At 47.9% G+C, this 18,887-nt stretch overlaps 1 protein-coding gene across 1 annotated transcript in view; it reads right to left on the reverse strand.

Annotated features, from left to right (window-relative positions):
* SUSD2 (sushi domain containing 2) overlaps positions 1 to 18,617 on the reverse strand; it is a 40,098-nt gene extending 21,481 nt beyond the window's left edge. The window contains exons 1-6 of the mRNA XM_034423459.3: positions 18,188 to 18,617; positions 15,487 to 15,691; positions 5,809 to 5,960; positions 5,209 to 5,376; positions 2,880 to 3,051; positions 2,056 to 2,257 (exon numbers count right to left, since the gene is read on the reverse strand). Of these exons, the coding sequence (XP_034279350.1) occupies positions 2,056 to 2,257; positions 2,880 to 3,051; positions 5,209 to 5,376; positions 5,809 to 5,960; positions 15,487 to 15,691; positions 18,188 to 18,248 (960 nt within the window). The 5' untranslated portion in view covers positions 18,249 to 18,617. The remainder of the gene's footprint in view (positions 1 to 2,055; positions 2,258 to 2,879; positions 3,052 to 5,208; positions 5,377 to 5,808; positions 5,961 to 15,486; positions 15,692 to 18,187) is intronic.
* Between the last annotated feature and the right edge of the window lie 270 nt (positions 18,618 to 18,887).

Raw genomic sequence — 18,887 nt, forward strand, 5'->3', positions numbered from 1 at the left:
AAATACTGGAAGAATGAAGCTTTGCTCACTATTGAGGAATGGACTTTGAAGATGGCCAGTTTTGCAGAGATGGCGAAGATTTCAGCATACTTAAAAGATTGTTCACAAGAGACTTATGAATGGGAATGGAAAAGGTGGATAGAATATGTTCAGAACAAATATCAAACTAGAAAGTATCAAATAGCTTTTATTTGAAAATAATGTATTAGAAATATTTTAATGTAAGGAGGTAAAGAGAAAAATTATACAGGAGAGGGAGGGGTTCAAGTTTACATATAAGTGTTATATTATGGGTTTTTTTTTTTTTGTTGTGTTTTCTTTTTACCAGTTATGAGTATATTATAGGGAAGTCTGGGGGGAGGGGAGGGTTAGGGAGGGTTAGGGAGGATGGGAAGTTTGGGGGGAGAGGTGGGGGGGGAAAAGGGGCCTTGGGCCTCTTGACCCCGCCCCTTTGGCCTCCTGGCTCTGTCTTCCAGTCTCGGAGATGATTTTAGAGTAATAGTTTCTTTTTTTATTGGATTTTGATCCCACTTTTCTTACTTCGTAAGTCGCTCAAGGCAACAAGCACACTTAACACTCCTTCCTCCTCCTCCACCATAACCCTATGAAGTGGATTGGGCCCAGAGAGGGTGACTGGCCCAGGGTCACACACACACACACACACACAGAGCAGCTTTGATTCCCGAGGTGGGACTGGAACTCCCAGACTCCTGGGTTCTAGTCTGGTGCCTTGATCCCTAGGCCAGGCTGGGGTACCGGTGCATTGCCTTTCGGACCTAAATCCTGGGATGCAAAGGAGGAGTTTCGACAGCCTGAGAAACCTGCTGGTTTAGTGATCTACGAAACACGCCTCCTGCCTGAATGTTCTTCTCTTGGAGCTGATTCGGTTTGGTGCCAGGGGAGAGGAATGCAGGGAGGAACCCCTGCCAAGCTTCCTCGTGTGCCAAGGTCGTAGTGCCCTTTGCCAGCCTTTTTTTTTTTTTAATTCGATTTATATGCCGCCCTTCTCCGGAGACTCAGGGCGGCTTACAATGCGTTAAGCAATAGCCTTTGGCCTATGGCAGGATAGGGGTTATTATTTATTGTATTGATTAGATTTCTGTGCCGCTTGTCTCATTGAGAGGCTGGGGCAGGCGGCAACCCCATGCCAGGCAGGTGAGGCTACATAAACATGGCGAACAAATAAATGGTGAGAGATATGTGAATTCGCCGCCTGTCCCGAAAACCTCTTGTGACTCAGTCTGAAGAAGAGGAGAGGGACCCTCTGGCGGCCACATGCCCAACCTTCTGGAGGCGTCGCTCTCTGTACCATTTCCCCTCAGCTCATTGGCTGCCCAGGCTGCCCGTCGGTTGGCAGCATTGAGAGCTGCCCATGTTTTGCCTGGCTTGCACGTAAAACTGGCTTCCCTTGAGGAGGGTCAATGAGTCAAAGAGAGGCAGGAAAAGCCGTCCAATTAGATTAGCGACCCTCCTTTGTTTTGCTCCCATTGAGAGGGGGGAAGATCAGACAGTTCTAGTGCGCACTCTGCCCTTCTGGACTATCCTGCACTCTTATGCCATGCTCTGGAGTGGGTGCGGCTGGACAAAGGGAGCTACAGGGACTGTTGCCAAGAGGAAACTGATGCTTGGCCAGCCTCACCATCCGGGTCCCCGTCCTGCCGCTGCCTAACGTGACCCAAGGTGCAGAAGAGCAGAGGGTCTTTTCCGCCTTCCCAGATGGGGGGGCAGGTGTAGGAGAGCCCCTGAGAGTCTGGCCCCTCCCCCCTCCAGCCCAAAGGGGACCCTTTGCAGGACTTCTCCATCTCTACTTTTGCCAGGATGCCCCACCATTAGGAAGCCTCCCTTCCCTTCCCTCCCCCCCACCACCAACAGTTCTCAGGGTTTGAGCACCGGGGGACGATCATCCCATCGAATTTCTGTTTTGACCAGGAGCCCTTCAAAGGCATCAGTTCATTTTGGGGCCTGTGAGACCAGAATAACCACGTGCCACCTTAACAGCCAGCCTGCAACACCCCTGTCTTAAGCAGCCTCTCTGGGCTGGGCAATTGGACTTACGTGAAAGCGGCCGGAGTCAGCTCGGGCTTGGGCCAAAGTGCAGGGACAGTCAGATATCTCCTCCAGGAACCCGGGCAGATCCACCTCCTTCCTGTCCCACTGCTGGCACTTGGCTGCAGCCCAGGCAGTGGAGTCCTTCCGGAAGGCCTCCTCCAGGTGCCAGGCCATGGCATGCTCTGTGCTCCAGATGGCAGCCACGTTTCTGATGTCGGGGAGAACCAGAGGGAGAAGAATCAAACAGGCCAGTAAAGTTACCAGGACACGAGGCGGGCAGCCAAATCTGGTCTGGGTTCCACTCATGGGAGCAGCTCATTTCTAAGGAATGAGGTTTTTTCTTCGCCCGATCCATTTTGTGTTGAAAAACAGTGCAAGTCATAACTCCTTTGAGTCGGGCTCATCTTGCAGAACCGTCAGAGTCGTCCCTGTAATTCTCTGGAGAAGATGACGGGATTTCCCAGTCTAGGGACAGCTCTGCCATTTCCTGGAGGTCTCAAAACCAAATACCAATTGGGCCTGACCCAGTTGGGGATTGATCCAGACCAGGAAGCCATTAAAACGAGGCCCCTATTCAGTGAAACAAGGATGGGGAGCCACAGGTGGCAAGCGGCATGAAAGAAGCTGAGTTGCTTCACCAGGAGGAACTGGGAATCTTAGTGGGATCAGCTGATCTCACTGGGGAAAGCTGCTTGAGAGAAAGTGGACCTTTTGTGCCAGAAGCCTATTGCAACCAGCTGCATGTAGCCACCCTCCCTGTTTTCCCACGCTTGCCGGTTGGGGTCAAGAGGGCCTTGACATGCCTTCCCAGAAGCGCCTGGGATACTCACTGCTGGCCTTCAGAAGAGGCGTTGGCAGAAATCCTCAGCGCACCCATTTCCCAGCTCCCGTACTGAGCAGAGGGAGCAGGCAGGAACCTGAAGCGTCCTGTATTTGGGTAGTTCCGCTCCAGAGAGTAGAGGTACTTCCACTCAGCTGTCCAGTTGTCAGAATAAGGCTTGCCTGGACAAGGGAAGGAGGGAGGGAGGGAGGGAGGGAGGGAAGGAAGGAAGGAAGGAAGGAAGGAAGGAAGGAAGGAAGGAAGGAAGGAAGGAAGGAAGGAAGGAAGAGACTTGAAACACCCCACCAGCTGCACCTCAAGCCACTGCACGAGGATGCTGCTGGATCCAGCCCCCCTCCCCCCAATGTCCTTCTGGGCGAAACAAAAGCTGCAGCTGGGACAGTGGGAGCTCCTGGAAACCCAAGCCCGGCAGCTGCACTTTCCACGCAGGCAGGCCACTGTCCCTATGACTGTCACACTTGGGTCTGCCTGGCAATAGCCCTCTGCTCCTCTGCCACAGGAGGGCTTCTTCCAGCCCGGCTGGGGCCAGTGGCCAGAGAGGGGATGCCTGCAGGCCAATGCAGCAGTTGGCACCTGGGATGGAGGGAATCTTGACAGGATGGCTCTTGTGGCCAAACAGCAGCTTTTCCATCCATCGTGGATGCCACTTTGCAGCCGTTTAAGGCAGAGCCACCACTGGTGGTGAAGAACTGTGGTGTTGTTGCTGTGCCAGGTGGTGCTAGTGTGTGCTTTGGAGGCCCTATTGGACTCACGGCTCCTGCTTGCCGAGTGGATGGTGGTTGAGGCCCAGAAGCTTTTGGATGGCTTCCTCTTGGAGTGCCCATTCCTTCTTCCCTTCCCTCTTGGCCTACTGCAATGTGGTTTACGTGGGGCAGCTGTCGGAGGCCATCTGGGGGACCATAATTGGCTTAGAATGCAGCAGAGCAGAGACAGTTTTGGGGGTACCACGTAAAGTAACCCCACCAGATCAGAAGCTGCCACTGGCTTCCTAGAGGCTTCACATTACAATTCAGTGTGTTAGTTATACCTCTGAAGCCTTTCATGGCATGGGCTGGCTGCAGGGGTGGGATTCAGCTGGTTTGGACTGGTTCAGGCGAACGGGATGTTAATTTTAATCTGGTAGTTGCCGCTAACCGGTAGTTGCAAGGACTGGCTGACCCTGCCCACCCCACCCTGCCTCTCCCAGGAGTCTCCATGCAGCCCGTTTTGAATGCCAGGTAAGTGCAGGGCCCACACGGATGCTCTGGGTGGGTGAAATATGGGCCTACCAGAAGTTCTGGAAGACCAAAAACCGGCCTATTTCCGGCCTCTGGAGAGCCTCTGGAGCCCGGGGCAGGCTATTTTTGCCCTCCCGGAGGCTCAAAAAAATCCTCTGGAGCCTGGGGAGAGTGAAAATGCCCCCTACCGTGATGCAGGAGGCCGAGTAGGCCACGCTCACCATGGCCATGCCCACTCAGTAACCGAACAAAGAACTGGTTGCTAAAATTTCTGAATCTTACCCCTGGCTGGCTGATTGGTGGAATTGCCTGTCTGTGATTGGAGCTTCCTGCCCCATGAGACTTGAGAGAGCGGACGTAGAACAGGGCAGAGGTGGCACACTTCCTCTATGGTGGCGTCTCAACTTTGGATAAGGAAACCTGGGGATTTGGAGGACTCCAGCCATGCCAGTCTTTAAAACTTTGCTTTTTCTCTGAAGCCCAAGTTAGAGTTTGGGATAGACCATCTGAAGCCATCCTTTGCTATATGGATGCCAGTTTTTCTGCTCTACCAGAGATTTAACGCCACGTGTTGGGATGCCTTTGGCTAGGGCTACCATCAGTGGTGGGTTGTTACTGGTTCACACTGGATCGGGTGAACTGGTAGTGGTGGCGGTGGGAGGCTCCGTGAACTGGTAGCGACGGGATTTGGAACCCACCCCGGCTACCATATACACCAGGCTGCAAAAACCCTGTAAATCCACCAGATGGCAGAAAACGGCTGGCTTCTATAGAAGAAAGAAGATGTAGCTCAGGGTTGCAAGGTGGAGTTTGGCTGTCTGCTGCAGGCATATTTTTCCCTAACTGGGTAACGCCATCAGTGACCACTGACGTGCCTAGCAAATGTTCTTGGCCCTCAGCTGTTTCTGCAGCCGCAGATTCGGTTGACTAAAGAGCTTTTCAGAAGCCCACAAGCCAGATCAGAAGACGTCTGACTTCTCCTACGGCTGTCTCCTTCCATCCGCTAGAAATGTAACCATCGGATCATAGTCACTGCGTAGTTAATTTATACCATCCCTTTTCCATCCAAGCTGCCTTCCTGGCATTGGGAAGTGCACCTACCTGTCTCGTTGTACCCCCAAACCTCTAGATGAACATGGCTGGATCGCAGCACGTCAGGGTTCCAGGTGACGGTCAGGGGTCCCCCCGTCCCCGGAGTGCCGTAGTATTGCCACTGGGTTTCATTCACCAGTGTGCTTTTCTCTGAAGGGGGAACCTTGTTGTGATGAACTGGAAAGGAAAGAGGACGTGTGTTAGTTGCTGCCTGCATTGCCAAACAAGCGGGACAATTATTGCCACTAAACACATCGTGCCATTTTTTTTAAAGAAGGGGCATGGGGTACCCAGCCCATTTTGTTCTGCTGAGGAGAACTGGGGAGGCTGTGTCTCTACCCCCCAAACTGCCCCTCCCTTGCTACCTGAGGAGCAGCAAAACCCAGGGGGAAACCCAGTGTGGGCTCCTTTTTCCTGTTTCATCTCTACACCCCACATTGCATTGTGGAACCTTTTTCATTGGGCTGTTTTGTGATTTAAGAGCAGAAAAAGGTGCTTTTCACTATTGCTCCGGAGCAATTGTCACTGGAGGAAAACGGAGGCGTCGTATTCGCTCCGTGCTTGAGTGAGGAGGACGTGCAAATTAGGGAAAGAAGAGAAGCGGCTGACCTGAACTCCAAGATGCCGACCAAGGAAATGTCTTCCCACTGTCCAGAGAAACTTCCAGGCTGACCAGGCCGATTTCATAGAGCAAAGGGGAGATGCAGTGCAGCCGGCCATCCTGCCCGACGTATCCCTGGGTCTCGGTGGTCCTGGCAAACCTGCCGGGGTTGAGGACAAATGCCATGGGCCACAGTGGTGGGTTTCTACCAGTTTGGACTGGTTTGGGTGAACTGTTAGCTCTGACTATCAGCCATGAGCGAACCAGTTCGCTCTGATTTTGAAGTGGGCCCGCCCACCTGTCCCTGTGTTATACTCACCTATATTTCCGTTTCTGAACCCAGCTGATCGGTACGGCAGAGTGGATTGCCGTATCTCAGCTGTTTTCCTTGCCGGCAGCAATGTGGAAGGTGAGTTTTCTCCAAACTCCATATGCGTCTGGTGCGCTTAATGAACTGGTTGTTAAACTGGTAGGCTCCCACCCCTGCCACGGGGGTGCTACAAAGGGGCCATGCAAGCCATCCTTTCTCTGGCCGGGGAGGCATTGCGTTCCCACGACCATCTGACCTGCATTTCCCTTTCTCACCTTGTTCCCTCATCTTCCCATGGCATTTTCCTTTCCTTTCCCTTCTCTATGTAGCTGTTTCCTGGGACTCTGCTGGGTTTATTCTGTTCCTTGGCTTGTGGCCTATTTATCCTTACTTTTCTTTATGCCTTATTTCTAAATGTATCAACCATTTCAGACAATTAAATGGTGTAGAGGAACAGCAGCGGAAGCCAACACATCGATACAACGTAATAATACACAATAGAAACAAGACTGATAAATTTCAACTTTATTTCTGGCCAGGAGAGCAATACAGTTCTCCTAAAACCCCTTGGGGGGGGGGCAGCGCCCTCCAAAGGAGCCCCCCCCTCAAAGGACAACTGCTTTTTTCACACCTGTCTAGTGTTTCCACACCTACCCTTTAGTTTTCCTTCTCAAAGACTCCCGACTCCCAGCTGGCAAGGAAACTTGGATGCCACCATGATGTGGTCTTTCCCTACAAAGATTGGAGTCGTGCCAGCCACGGGGGTCCTTGGGACCCTCAAGGAAGCTTTTTCCCCACCAAGAGCCCCAATTTTCTCCACTTCCCCTGGAGATGGCAAACCCTGATATGGAAAGGCCTGTTTAGCACGAGCTCTTGGTCACATCATCATCATCATCATCATCATCATCATCATCATCATCATCATCATCATTATTTACTTTATTCATTAAATATGAAAGTCAACTGAACATTCAAAAATGCATCACAAATACCACTGACTGGTGCTAATGGTTGAAACAGGTTGCTGCCAGCATCCTAGGTATCAACCAAGTACCTTCTTAAGATGTACGATGTTTCAAGTAGCACAGTTTTTTGTAGTTCCGCTGGTGTTATTGCAGGAAGCTGCAATTTGTTGATGTATCTTATAAAATTCCTGGACATGGTACCAAGTGCCCCAATGACAATGGGTATCACAGTTACATGTTTCATCCATAACCGTGTTTCGGTTATGGATGGCCAGGTTGCGATATTTCATGATTTTTTCCAGTTCTTTTTCTTCGACTCTGGCATCTCTTGGTACTGCAATATCAATAAACTGTACACTTTGGTGTGATATCTGAATTGTTGTTGTTATTGTTATTGTTATTGTTAGGGTTATTGTTATTGTTATTGTTAGTATAAATTAATATAAAATATATGATTATGTTAATAGAAATATTATATTATTATAAAATATTATTATATTATAAATTATTATAATATTATATTATAATAAATTATTATATTATATCTCCTGGTACCGCAATGTCAATAAATTGTACATTTTGGTTTTCGACAACTGTGATATCTGGCGTGTTGTGTTCCAAATGATGATTTGTCTCTATTCGAAAGTCCCACAAGATATTCACCTTCTCATTTTCAGTAACTTTTTCCAGTTCATGCTCCCATGACTTTTTGGATACAGGTAAATCATATTTTTTACATAATGACTAGTGGATTAATTTAGCAACTCGATTGTGTCTAGCTTTGTAATCAGTTTGTGCAATTTTGCTGCATTCACATATTAAATGTGAAACAGTTTCGACTTTGTTGTTTCATAGTTGGCAGTTTGAATTGTCAGTGGATTTTTGTATCTTTGCTTTCATGGCATTAGTTTGTAGTGCTTGTTCTTGAGCAGCGAGTATTAAACCTTCCATTTCTTTCTTAATGGTTCCCATTTTAAGCCATGCTCATGTAAGATTGTCATCACATTTTCCTTCAATGTTTTTCAAGTATTGTCCATGCAAAGCTTTGTTTTTCCATCTATTTAATTTGTCATCCAGCTGTTTTTCCTTATATTCTACCTTTTTTCTGTTGTTTGTATAATGTTCTCTGTTTTCACAGCCTGCAGCAATTTTTCTGTACTTTGGTTCACATAATCATTCAAACTTTGTTTTTCTTCTTGTACAGTTCGATGGATTTGTAATAGCCTTCTGCCTCCTATTTTTTTTGGCAGGTACAACCTGTCGGTGTCACTTTGTGGATGTAACAGTAACAGAGTTGGAAGGGACCTTGGAGGTCATCTAGTCCAACCCCCTGCTCATACAGGAGACTTGTACTAGGGATTCAAACCTCCGAACTGCCGACCTTTCTGATCAACAAGCTCAGTGTCTTAGTCACTTGAGCTACCTAGTCAGTTGTTGTTTATTATTATTATTATTATTATTATTATTATTATTATTATTATTATTATCATCATCATCATCATCATCATCATCATCATCATCATCATCATCATCTATTTTATGGTCCCATCAGCATCTGCAGAGGCCTGTTGGGCAGCTTAGTCGATTTTTTATCCAGCTCTTCAGACAGAAAAACTTTCCATGTTGTAATTTCTGTTCCTTGAGGTCCTGAGCTCGGGAAGTCTTGTTTTTGTAACAAAACAAAAGAGCGGAGGAGGCTGCGTAGGGTCCTCAAGGCCATCTCCATGGTGGTTGGGGGAGGTTGCGGTCTCCAGTTTTGGATTCTGCCAGTGCATCCCTTGTTTCCAGCCACCCAGTGGAAGGAGGAAATCTCCAGGACTGGTTTCAGCTGGAGGTGGCTGCCACTGGTGGGCGCTGCACAAAAGTTTAGTCTGCGGGCCTTCATCTCCTTCCTGTCTTTTTTTTCCTTTTTTCTGGAGGGTTCACCTCAAATGCACTTAGGGTTGCCAGGTCTGCTTCCAAAAAATAGCGGACAAGCGGGGGGGGGGGGGGGGTTAAGTAGTAAAAAAATTTTAAAAAATTAAAATTAAATTATATATTTTCTTACAAACATTTTAACACGTATTAAAATAATCACTTCAAAACTTTACTTAAAATTTTAAAAATATTAAATTACATTTTACTTTGCTGTCGTGTGTATTTTTTATTTGACTGTGCAGCTTTGATCAATTCTTTGTGTTTAAGGAATAATTCTTTAATTTCAGTACAACGTTGAGAAATATTAAAAAATATACAAAGTTCACTTCGAACTGATGGTACAAGCAGTCGGTTACATTCGTCAGTCCACAAATTTCCCATGACGCTGAAAATTCGTTCAACGTTTGCATTTGATACCGGAATTGATGCACAATACTGGAACAGTTTCAGTAAACTTGGAGCTGGCTCTTTCTTGAAAAAGTACGTCCACTTATCAAGGGATGAATCGCCCTGCAGATGAACATAAACTTCTTCTAAGGCAGAAATTTCATCGAAGAGAGTGTTGGGTGGAAGATCTTCTCGCCATGGTGATAATAACCAGATGTTCGTCATTTCTTCTAAAGTCGGAGGATTATTGCGATCAATTAGATTGAAACAATTTAGTGTCTCATATACTGAATCGGTGAAATTATACCACTTTTCTAGGTACGCAATGGCTCTTTGATACATGTTGATGGCTTCTTTCTTGAACTTTTGCACAGCATTCTCAGGCAAATGTTTTTTACGTAAGGCAAATAAAACTTTCATTCCAAAAAACTGCTCATCGTATTTTTTTTGCAAAGAATCACGCAGCTTACACATGATAATGTGAAGATCACATGCAAGAATTTTCTTGCTTTCCAGCTTCAGTAGGGTGTCTTGCATTATTGACATGAAGAAGTGCGTGAAATATAAATACAATTCTGAAATTGTTGGTTCATTGTCCTTTGCGAGTTCATTTTCCTGATCCGAAATACAGATAACCTATGGCACTCATCAGATCCAAGAGAAATAAAATATGATTTTAGAGGTATCCAGTTTAAAAGAAGTCTTTCAACTGCTTTAAACAAACTTAACCAACGTGTTGGAACATGGCGCAAAACTTCATGGAATTCTGACTCGCAAAACTCAAAAAATGATTTCAACTCTTCTCGTTTCTTCGCAGAATTCGAAAATTTGGCAAAAACCTTCAGCACTACATTTTCGATATCAAAAGATAACTGCTTTAATGCATTTTTTGCGCTGTTGTGTAAAATGTTGGTTATGGCATCGAAAGTTTGAGAATTCCTGCCTTGTGGTATTTGAAACACCTGCAGTCTTCCAGATTGAATTCTCTCTGGTGCTTTTTCCCAGGGCTCAATTGAAAAGCTGCTCTGCCTCGTATTTTGAAGTTTTGCCCCAGCAGCCTCTTGGTGCCAGGTGGACCCATCTCCTTCTGGCAGGTTTGGCTTGTCCCAGAACGTCCTCCGGAGCGCCCTAAGAGAGAGAAGTTCCTTTTCTCCGAACCACCCCTCCATCCCCACCAAGTCCAGAGCCCTCCCGCTCTGCCTGCCTTTGGGAGAGGAAGCATTTCTACAGCTTTGGACATCCTGGGTTTCTGCTACCTGGCAGCCTAATTTTCAGCCATGCCGGGGTCAGCCTGGATGAGGACTGCGGCCTTCTCCTGAGCTCCATCCCGCAGTGGAGGAAAGCAAGTTCGCAGTTTTAGTTTTGCAAGATAGCAATAGCCCTTCCTTAGACTTATATACCGCTTCACAGTGCTTTTACAGCCCTCTCTAAGCAGTTTACAGAGTCAGCATCATTGCCCCCAACAATCTGGGTCCTCGTTTTACCGACCTTGGAAAGATGGAAGGCCGAGTCAGCCTTGATGCTGTTGATGTAGCAGCCTTGCAGTTAGCTCTTCCTGCCTGGTTCAGTCAGAAAGGCTACCGTGCAGTGGTGATATTCAGCCGGTTCTATCCGGTTCAGGCAAACTGGTAGCGGCGGCTGCGGGAGGCTCCGCCCACCTGCCCAGATATCATCATATCCTGTTTTTGACACTCTGCGCATGTGCAGGTGGTCCTGCGTATGCGCAGATGTGTCGCGCGTGAGGGCTCACATTTGTGAACCAGTAGCGAAGGTAAGTGAATATCACCCCTGCCACCATGGTCTCATTCAGGGGCTCATCCCCGAATGTACTGAAAGGGTCTCTGGCAGCTGTTTCTCAGAGGGGCCAAAGCACAGATAGTCGATAGGCAGATAGGCAACCAGTGATTTCTGAAGGGACTCCCTCTCTCTCTCTCTCTCTCTCTCTCTCCTTCAGCTGATTCTGGAGGGCTTCGTGGCTTCTTGGTGAAGGAGAATGGAAGCTGAATATATTCTTAGATTACAATCGAACTGGAAAGGATCTTGGAGGTCTTCTAGTCCATCACCCCTGCTCAAGCAGGAGAACTTAGTCTCTTCTTAAAAACCTCCATTGATGGAGCACCCACGATTTCTGGCGGCCAGCTGTTCCACAGGTTCATTGTCCTCACTGTTAGGAAGTTTCCCCTTAATTCCAGGCTGCTTCTCTCTTTGGTTAGTTTCCAAACATTATTTTTTTCTCTCCTATTGAAATCTGGGATTTAACCTCTTGGAGTTTGGGCCCTTCCAGGGAAGATTCCAACAGGACGGTGTGATCTGCCCCGTGTTTCATCTGGGGCTCCTTTGGGGAAAGCGCCTGCTGGGATGACCTCTCCACTCGGGGGTTCAGGTCCCACCTGGCTAAATCATCTGTGCCTCAGATGATTTAAAAGGCCCTTCCTGGGTCCCACTTTTGGAACGACCCTCGGCTGAGGAGGGGCCCAACCAGTGGTGAAATCCAAGTTTTTTACTACTGGTTCTGTGGGCATGGCTTGGTGGGTGTGGCTTGGTGAGTGTGGCAGGGGAAGGATACTGCAAAATCTCCATTCCCATCCCACTCTGGGGCCAGCCAGAGGTGGTATTTTATTTGCAGGTTCTCTGAACTGCTCAAAATTTCCGCTACCGGTTCTCCAGAACCCGTCAGAACCTGCTGGATCTCACCCCTGGGCCCAAACTCTCTGAAGATTTCAGTCCCAGCAGCCACGTCATCGTCCTGGACCATCTGAACAGGGAGGCTGTTTTATGTGGCTCTTTCCCTAGTTGGCACTTCCAGCCAGGTCTCCAGGGAGGATTGTTTGGGGGGCTAGGAGGAGGGGTTATGGGAAGGGATCAGCCCTTCTTCTGGGAAGGAGACAGGCCAGTCTTCCTACAGTTTGGCTCTTGGTGTTGTTCCTTGGTGGAGGGGCTCAGCCTGGGAAGGAGCAATGGGCGGGAGGGTGAGGGGGCTGGCAGCTATTACCATTTATTGTTTTATTAGGCATGTCTGCTGCTCCAATCATGACCAACACTGAATAGCTTATGTACCTGAATACAATGGTTTAATTAAAGCAAGAATAACATTAAAAAAAAAACCCTCCCAAGCCCTGAGGAGCCAATAAAGGTGGGAGGGAGGAAAGAAACCTGCTCAAGGCTGTTCTGAACCAGCCCAAAGGACTCCACACTTTTTAAAAGACCCAGCAGAAACTGCAACCAGACCCGAATGCAGCGGCTCAGAGGTGTCGACCGCCAGGAGGACTTTGGACCTGGCCTTAATCTGGGGAAACCCCCACAAGAGGTCAAGAAAGGCCATCCGAGATGTTAATATTGGAAGACATAACTAGCGAATGGAAACTTTACCCAAAGGAGGAACAAACTCGAAGTGAGGAGTAATTTCCCAGCCTTGAATCAAAATCCAAATAGAGCTGGAAGGGACCTTGGAGGTCTTCTAGTCCAGCCCCCTGCTCGAGCAGGAGATCCTATACCAGTGATGGCTAACTTTTTCCGGTCCAAGTGTAAAAAGCACATGCGCACACAAGCACATACCCGAACCCTCAAAATGCAAAGTGTGCACCCCCGCACGTGCGCGGCAGACACCCGAAGACCAGCTGGCCGGTGGGACGCGCACGCATGGACCACAGAGCTGAACTGGGGTGACGGCTCGCATGCCATCAGAGAGAGTGCTGCGTGTCACCTCTGGCACACATGCTATAGATTCGCCATCATGGTCTTATACCATTTCAGACAAGTGACTGTCTAGTCTCTCCTTAAAAACCTCCAGTGATAGATATCCTGCCAAAAAATAGCCTGGCTCTTGGAATTACAGGGTGCTCTGCAGGGGTGGGATTGCTAATGCAAATTTTACATCTGGTTTGCCAAACCGGTAGTTGCAAGAACTGGCTGACCACGCCCACCCTGCTCCTCCCCTCCCCTCCCCTCCCCTCCCAGGAGTCTCCATGCAGCCCATTGTGGATGCCAGATAAATTCAGGGCCTGCACGGAGGCTCTGGGAGGGTGAAAAATGGGCCTACCGGAAGTACCAGACATCCCAAAACAGGCCCGTTTCTGGCCTTTGGAGGGCCTCTGGACCCCGGGGGGAGCCATTTTTGCCCTCCCAGAGGCTCAAGAAAAGCCTTCGTAATAAATGGTTTCTTTATTGCAAGCTGACAATCTTTATGGCAACAAATTTTGGCTATATGGACAAAGAAATGGATTGAATGATTATACAAACCAGAAGAGACGAGATGAGGATTTTAAGTTAGAAAAGCTGACTTCAAGAAGAGAGCGAGTATTTCAGAAACATCAACCTCAAATCACTATTTTAAAAGTTTCCAAAATAAAACTGGGGGGATTGTTGAAAGAATTTATAAAAAAAAAAGGATTGGAAAAAATACAAAAAGAAGTGAAGAACAGAAGATTAAGAAAGATATTCTCCTGTGGATTTTGAAATTGGCAACGGGCAAATATGTGTTTTAATGGTATTAAAAGATTTTTAAAATGTTTAACATAAGGTTATATTATTCTACAAGATATATGAGATAAATTGTATAAGCTTTTAGGATGTTTAACCCTTTGAAGCGAAGAGGATTAATGTTAAACTCAGAATTTTATTGTAAACTGATAATTAGTTTTGGATAATTAAGGGTTGTTCTTTTAAAAAAGTTAGAGGTATTAAGACGGTTAATTGAAAAATTGAAAGATACCCTCCTATAGATTCTGAAATTTATATTTGGTAAATAAGTGTTTTAAAGGTATTTAGAGATTTTTAAAATGCTTAACATTAGACTATATTATTTTAAAAGATATATGAGATAAAATGTGCAAGATTCTAAGATGAAAATTTTTTTTCTGGTATAGAAATGGAATTTATTCATGATTTTTATTGCTTGTAAGACTGCTAAAGTATTGGATTATGCATTAAGAAAAAGGTTTTTTTTTTCTTTTTTTTCTATTTAACTAGGAAGAATGAATTTAATTTAATTGGTATTGAGAATTTATAAAAGGGAGGTTGTTGAATTGGAGCAAAGGGAGTTAAAGAACACGTGGGAGCTTTGAACTTTATAATTTGTTAGTTTATTGTAGCATATGTTTGTTAGATGCTATACCCTGTTTTTGCTCTGGGAAGTCAGGGGTGGGGTGGGGAGGGGGGGATAAGGGAGGGGGGGAAAGTGATGAATAGAGAAATGTTTTAGCAGAAGAAAGTGTATTCTAGAATATAGGAGCTGCTCAGACACTAAAGGAGAAAAATATTTCACAGCAAAGAAGTTAGAAAGGAGAGAGGAGGAGGGGGTAGGAAGAGGAGAGGGAGGGAGAGGAATGGAAGAAAGGAGAGGAGGAAGGGAAGGGAAGGGGACAGGAGTAGGAGTGAAGGCGAGAAGGGGGAAAAGAAGAGAGAAGTGGGGGAAAGGGAAAGGAAGTAGGATGAGGTGGGAGAAGAGGTAGGAGGGAAGAGGAGGGAGGGATGGGAAAGAAAGGAGGAGGAGAAGAAGGTTTGTTGTGGAATGAGGGAAGAAGGAGAAGAGCAACTCCGAATATAATTAAAATGTTTTATTTTAATGCTTTCTTTAAGGGAAACATGTATATGGAGGATTTCTTATGTATAAGAAAATGTATAATTTATGTGGGGAAGGGGAAGGGGGGGGAGAAAATTGTTTGTATTTCTTATAAAACTTTTTAATAAAAAAAAGAAAAAAAAGAAAAGCCTTCGGAGCCTGGGGAGGGCAAAAACACCCCCCACCTGTGGTGCAGGAGGCTGAGTAGGCCACACCCTCCATGGCCACACCCACCCAGCAACTGGGCAGAGAACCAGCTGCTAAAATTTCTGAATTCCACCCCTGATGCTCCATCAGTGGAAGTTTTCAAGAAAAGATTCATTCGGGCATCTTGGGTCTGGGGTCCTAAAACAGGTTGATCAATTCCTCCATCAGCTACATCACATTTTAATTACCTTCCAATTAACCACATCAGATTCTGGCTTAGCATCACCGAAACAACTTTTTAGGATGAGGATAAGGAAACTAGGCAGCTTTTGCACGACAAGTGAAGTCCCGAACTTTTCCCCCATGACATCACAATGCAAAATGCTTTTCCTGGCCTCACCTGCACGTCACGGGGACGCCTGTCTCAAAAGTCACATTTAGGAGAGCGAAATCTTTCCCGCCAAGCAGGGTGCCAGAGGAGGGTGAGATCTTCACACAGAAGTTCCAATAATCGGGGCAGCAACTTCCCAGGTTCTCACAGGTTGCGTGACACGAGCAGGCAGCTAGGAAGCCCCCACAACTACTCGAGCAGGAGGCTTGGGCTCCTAGGTGGAAAACAGACACAGGGAACAGTCACTTGTAACATTAGTCTAAAAACCCGACTTATGTCCAGGGGTCGCAGTCGGTCATTTTTGAGAAATATTTCCAGGCATTGGCTCTCTGCTCCTCGCAACCTTTCAGTCATATTCACCTCCATCCTGGAACCGGAATAATAATCCAGGCATTGGTTTTGACACACATGAAGGGAATGTGGGAGCCGCCCAGGATTTGGCTAAGATTCCCAGCAGGAGGAATATACTGCCAGACCTATCACTTTGAATCCCATCAGACACCCACCCAGGGGTGAAATCCACTTACCTTCGCTACCGGTTTGCAAATGGGAGTGCGTGCACATGCATGCGGTCACTTTGCTCATGCACGACCCCTCTGCGCATGCACAGAGCATCAGAAACGGGATGTGATGACGTCCGGGCAGGTGGGTGGAGCCTCCCACCACCGGCACTACCGATTTGCCTGAGCCAGATAGAACCGGCTGCATTTTACCACTGGTTTCCACCTTGAAGCCCTTAACCTCTATGAAAGCCTTGCTTCCCCTTCGGTCAGGGCCCCACTTTCTTGGCACCCAAGGATGGAGGCGGAAAAACGGAGCTCCCCTCCGCAGGATCGTGCTTTTTACTTTGCCAAAATCCCAAGGTGACTGACACTCCGGGGGCTCCCCTTGAGGAGCACCCGGAGGCTCCAACTGGTCCAGAATGTGGCTGCGCGGGTGATTATGGGAGCGACATGGCGCTCCCATGTAACACCTCTCCTGCGCGAGCTCTTCCGGGTGCGCTTTAAGGTGTTGGTTCTCATCTTTAAAGCGCTCCATGGCTTAGGGCCAGGGTACTTACGAGACCGCCTGCTGCTATCAATAACCTCCCACCGGTCAATACGGTCTCACAGAGAGGGCCTCCTCAGGGTGCCGTCGGTCAAACAATGTCGGCTGTCGGCCCCCAGGGGTAGAGCCTTCTCTGTGGGGGCACCCGCCCTGTGGAATGAGCTACCTCCTGGAATATGATTGATCCCGGACCTCCGGACCTTCCGTAAAGCCCTGAAGACTTATTTATTCCAGCAAGCCGGCCTAGCCTAAATGGTTTTTAATGGGATTTTCAATTTTATAGATTTGGGGTTTTAAATTGGGAGGCCAATTGATTTAATCTCTTTTAATTATCTTAACTTTTGTATTGTATGTATTTTAATTTTGGCTGTTCACCGTCCTGAGTCCCTTCTGGGAGAAGGGCGGTATACAAATTAAATTAAAAAAAAAAACAATATTTGTTCAGTCACACTGAAGCAAAAGAAAGGACAGGCAAACAATCCCCATACACGGCAAACTGTTTTTTTCCCCCCGTCCTGGCATCTTCCCTGCTAGGACAGGGCCGGATTTGTTCTGAGTGGGATCCCTTGGCTGCGGCGGACTGAGAGGGAGGGGCCGGCCCAAACGTCTCCAACTGGCTTTTTTGCTTCGGGTGGGACGTGAACTCAGTTTCCCCATCTGGGCCTGGTGGCTCAGCAGACTGATAGCATTGTGATTAACACCAGCTGTCTGCAATTACTGTAAGTTCGAATCTCACCAGGCTCAAGGTTGACTCAGCCTTCCATCCTTTCTAAGGTAGGTAAAATGAGGATCCAGATTGTGGGGGCAATAAGCTGACTTTGTATAAATATACAAAAGTATGAAGGCTATTGCTTAATGCATTGTAAGCCGCCCTGAGTCTCCGGAGAAGGGCAGCATATAAATCAAATTAAAAAAAAAAAAATTGCCCAAGAGCTTCGACCAAACCAGTATATCGAAGCGGATAGTGGGGAAGTGGCTGGGCTGCTTTAAGAGCCAGAACGGGCGTTTCCTTCTCTGCGTTTGGCATCTGGATTTGGACAATAGCCAATCTGGTGCCCCCGTTCCTCTGGGGCATTGGAGGGTCTGCCCGAGACATTTGTCCAAGCTGGATTTTGTGTCTTTCCTCTTTCCTTCATTCCACAGAAAGTTTCCACGGTGAATTCTCCCTTCTGGTAGCCAGTCTCCATTTCCGGTCCCTTCGGCAGAGGGGGCACTGTGGTTCCTCTCTTGCAAATCACGGGAAACATTTGGGAGGGAAAAGGTGTAGCTTGCTCCTCTGGAGAGACCAAATGGGATCTCTTGGCAGCCTCTTCTGCCCCCTTCTCTCTCCACCCTTGATCCGGGGCACCTGTCTCGTGTGCAGCAGCAAAGGCAGCAACTTCCTTTAAGAAGCCCAGCTCAAGGGTCCATCCCGGGTCTTTCAGATGATGAGTCTTCCCAGAAGTCCCCTCCCTCCTTGCCCTGGAGTAGCAAAAGGTGTGTGTGTGTGTGTGTAGCTGTGTAGGGGGGAGGCAGGAGTCCTGCCTTCTCCTGCAGAGGCTCCTCTCTCTCTGGGTGAAGGGAGAGAGATTTAATCCGAGGGTCCCATGGGATGAGTCCCCCACCTCCCACAGCAACTCTCGAGATTTTTTCCTTCCAAAGGGAGGTGGGACATGAGACCTACCTGCTTTGGGGAGCATCATAACCCCGAGAAGGAAGACGCAGGAGGTGCCCAAAAGCTTCATGCTCACTGGTGGAAGGTCCCTTCCGCAGATTCCCCAGGAGGAAGAACAGCCTGTCCTTCCCTAGGGAGGACTGGGAGCTTGGAACTGGGCTCAAAAGGTCACTGGGAAATGCTGACTTAACACAGAGCAGCCTCCTCCTCCTCCTCCTCCTCCTCCTCCTCCTGAGGACCCACCCATCTCTGGCAGACCTGCCTCGGATGCCAGGGGCCAACAGTAGCTGTGTTTGCTCCCGCGCTGCTAAAAAGGTGTTTCTCCCCCCCCCCCTCGGGCTGGGCTTGGTCGCGAGGCCCAGCGTTAAATCTGTTCCATGTTAGGGTTGATCAGGATCCGGGGGATCCCTCAGTCTGGGCCCTGCCCAGGGCAGGAATTTTTGACATTCCTGGAGAAAAGCAAGGCAGGTCTTGGCAGGTCGGGGTGCCACCAAGGCTCTGGCTAGGAGTGGAAGGAACCTCTCTCTCCCCCACCTCTCCCTCCCTCCCTCCCTCTCTCATTTTCCTTCTTTGTTGAACTCGCACTAAAAGCCCATTGCAATGTGAAAACTTTGTAATCAATTAGCTGAAGACACGACATGGAATCTTGGGGCTGGAAGGAACCTCAGAGGCCTTCTAGTCCAACCCTCTGTTCAAGGCAGAAGAGGAG

Source organism: Pantherophis guttatus, chromosome 4 (assembly GCF_059756535.1).
Source record: "Pantherophis guttatus breed Tessera chromosome 4, ASM5975653v1, whole genome shotgun sequence".
Classification (NCBI taxonomy): Eukaryota; Metazoa; Chordata; class Lepidosauria; order Squamata; family Colubridae; genus Pantherophis; species Pantherophis guttatus.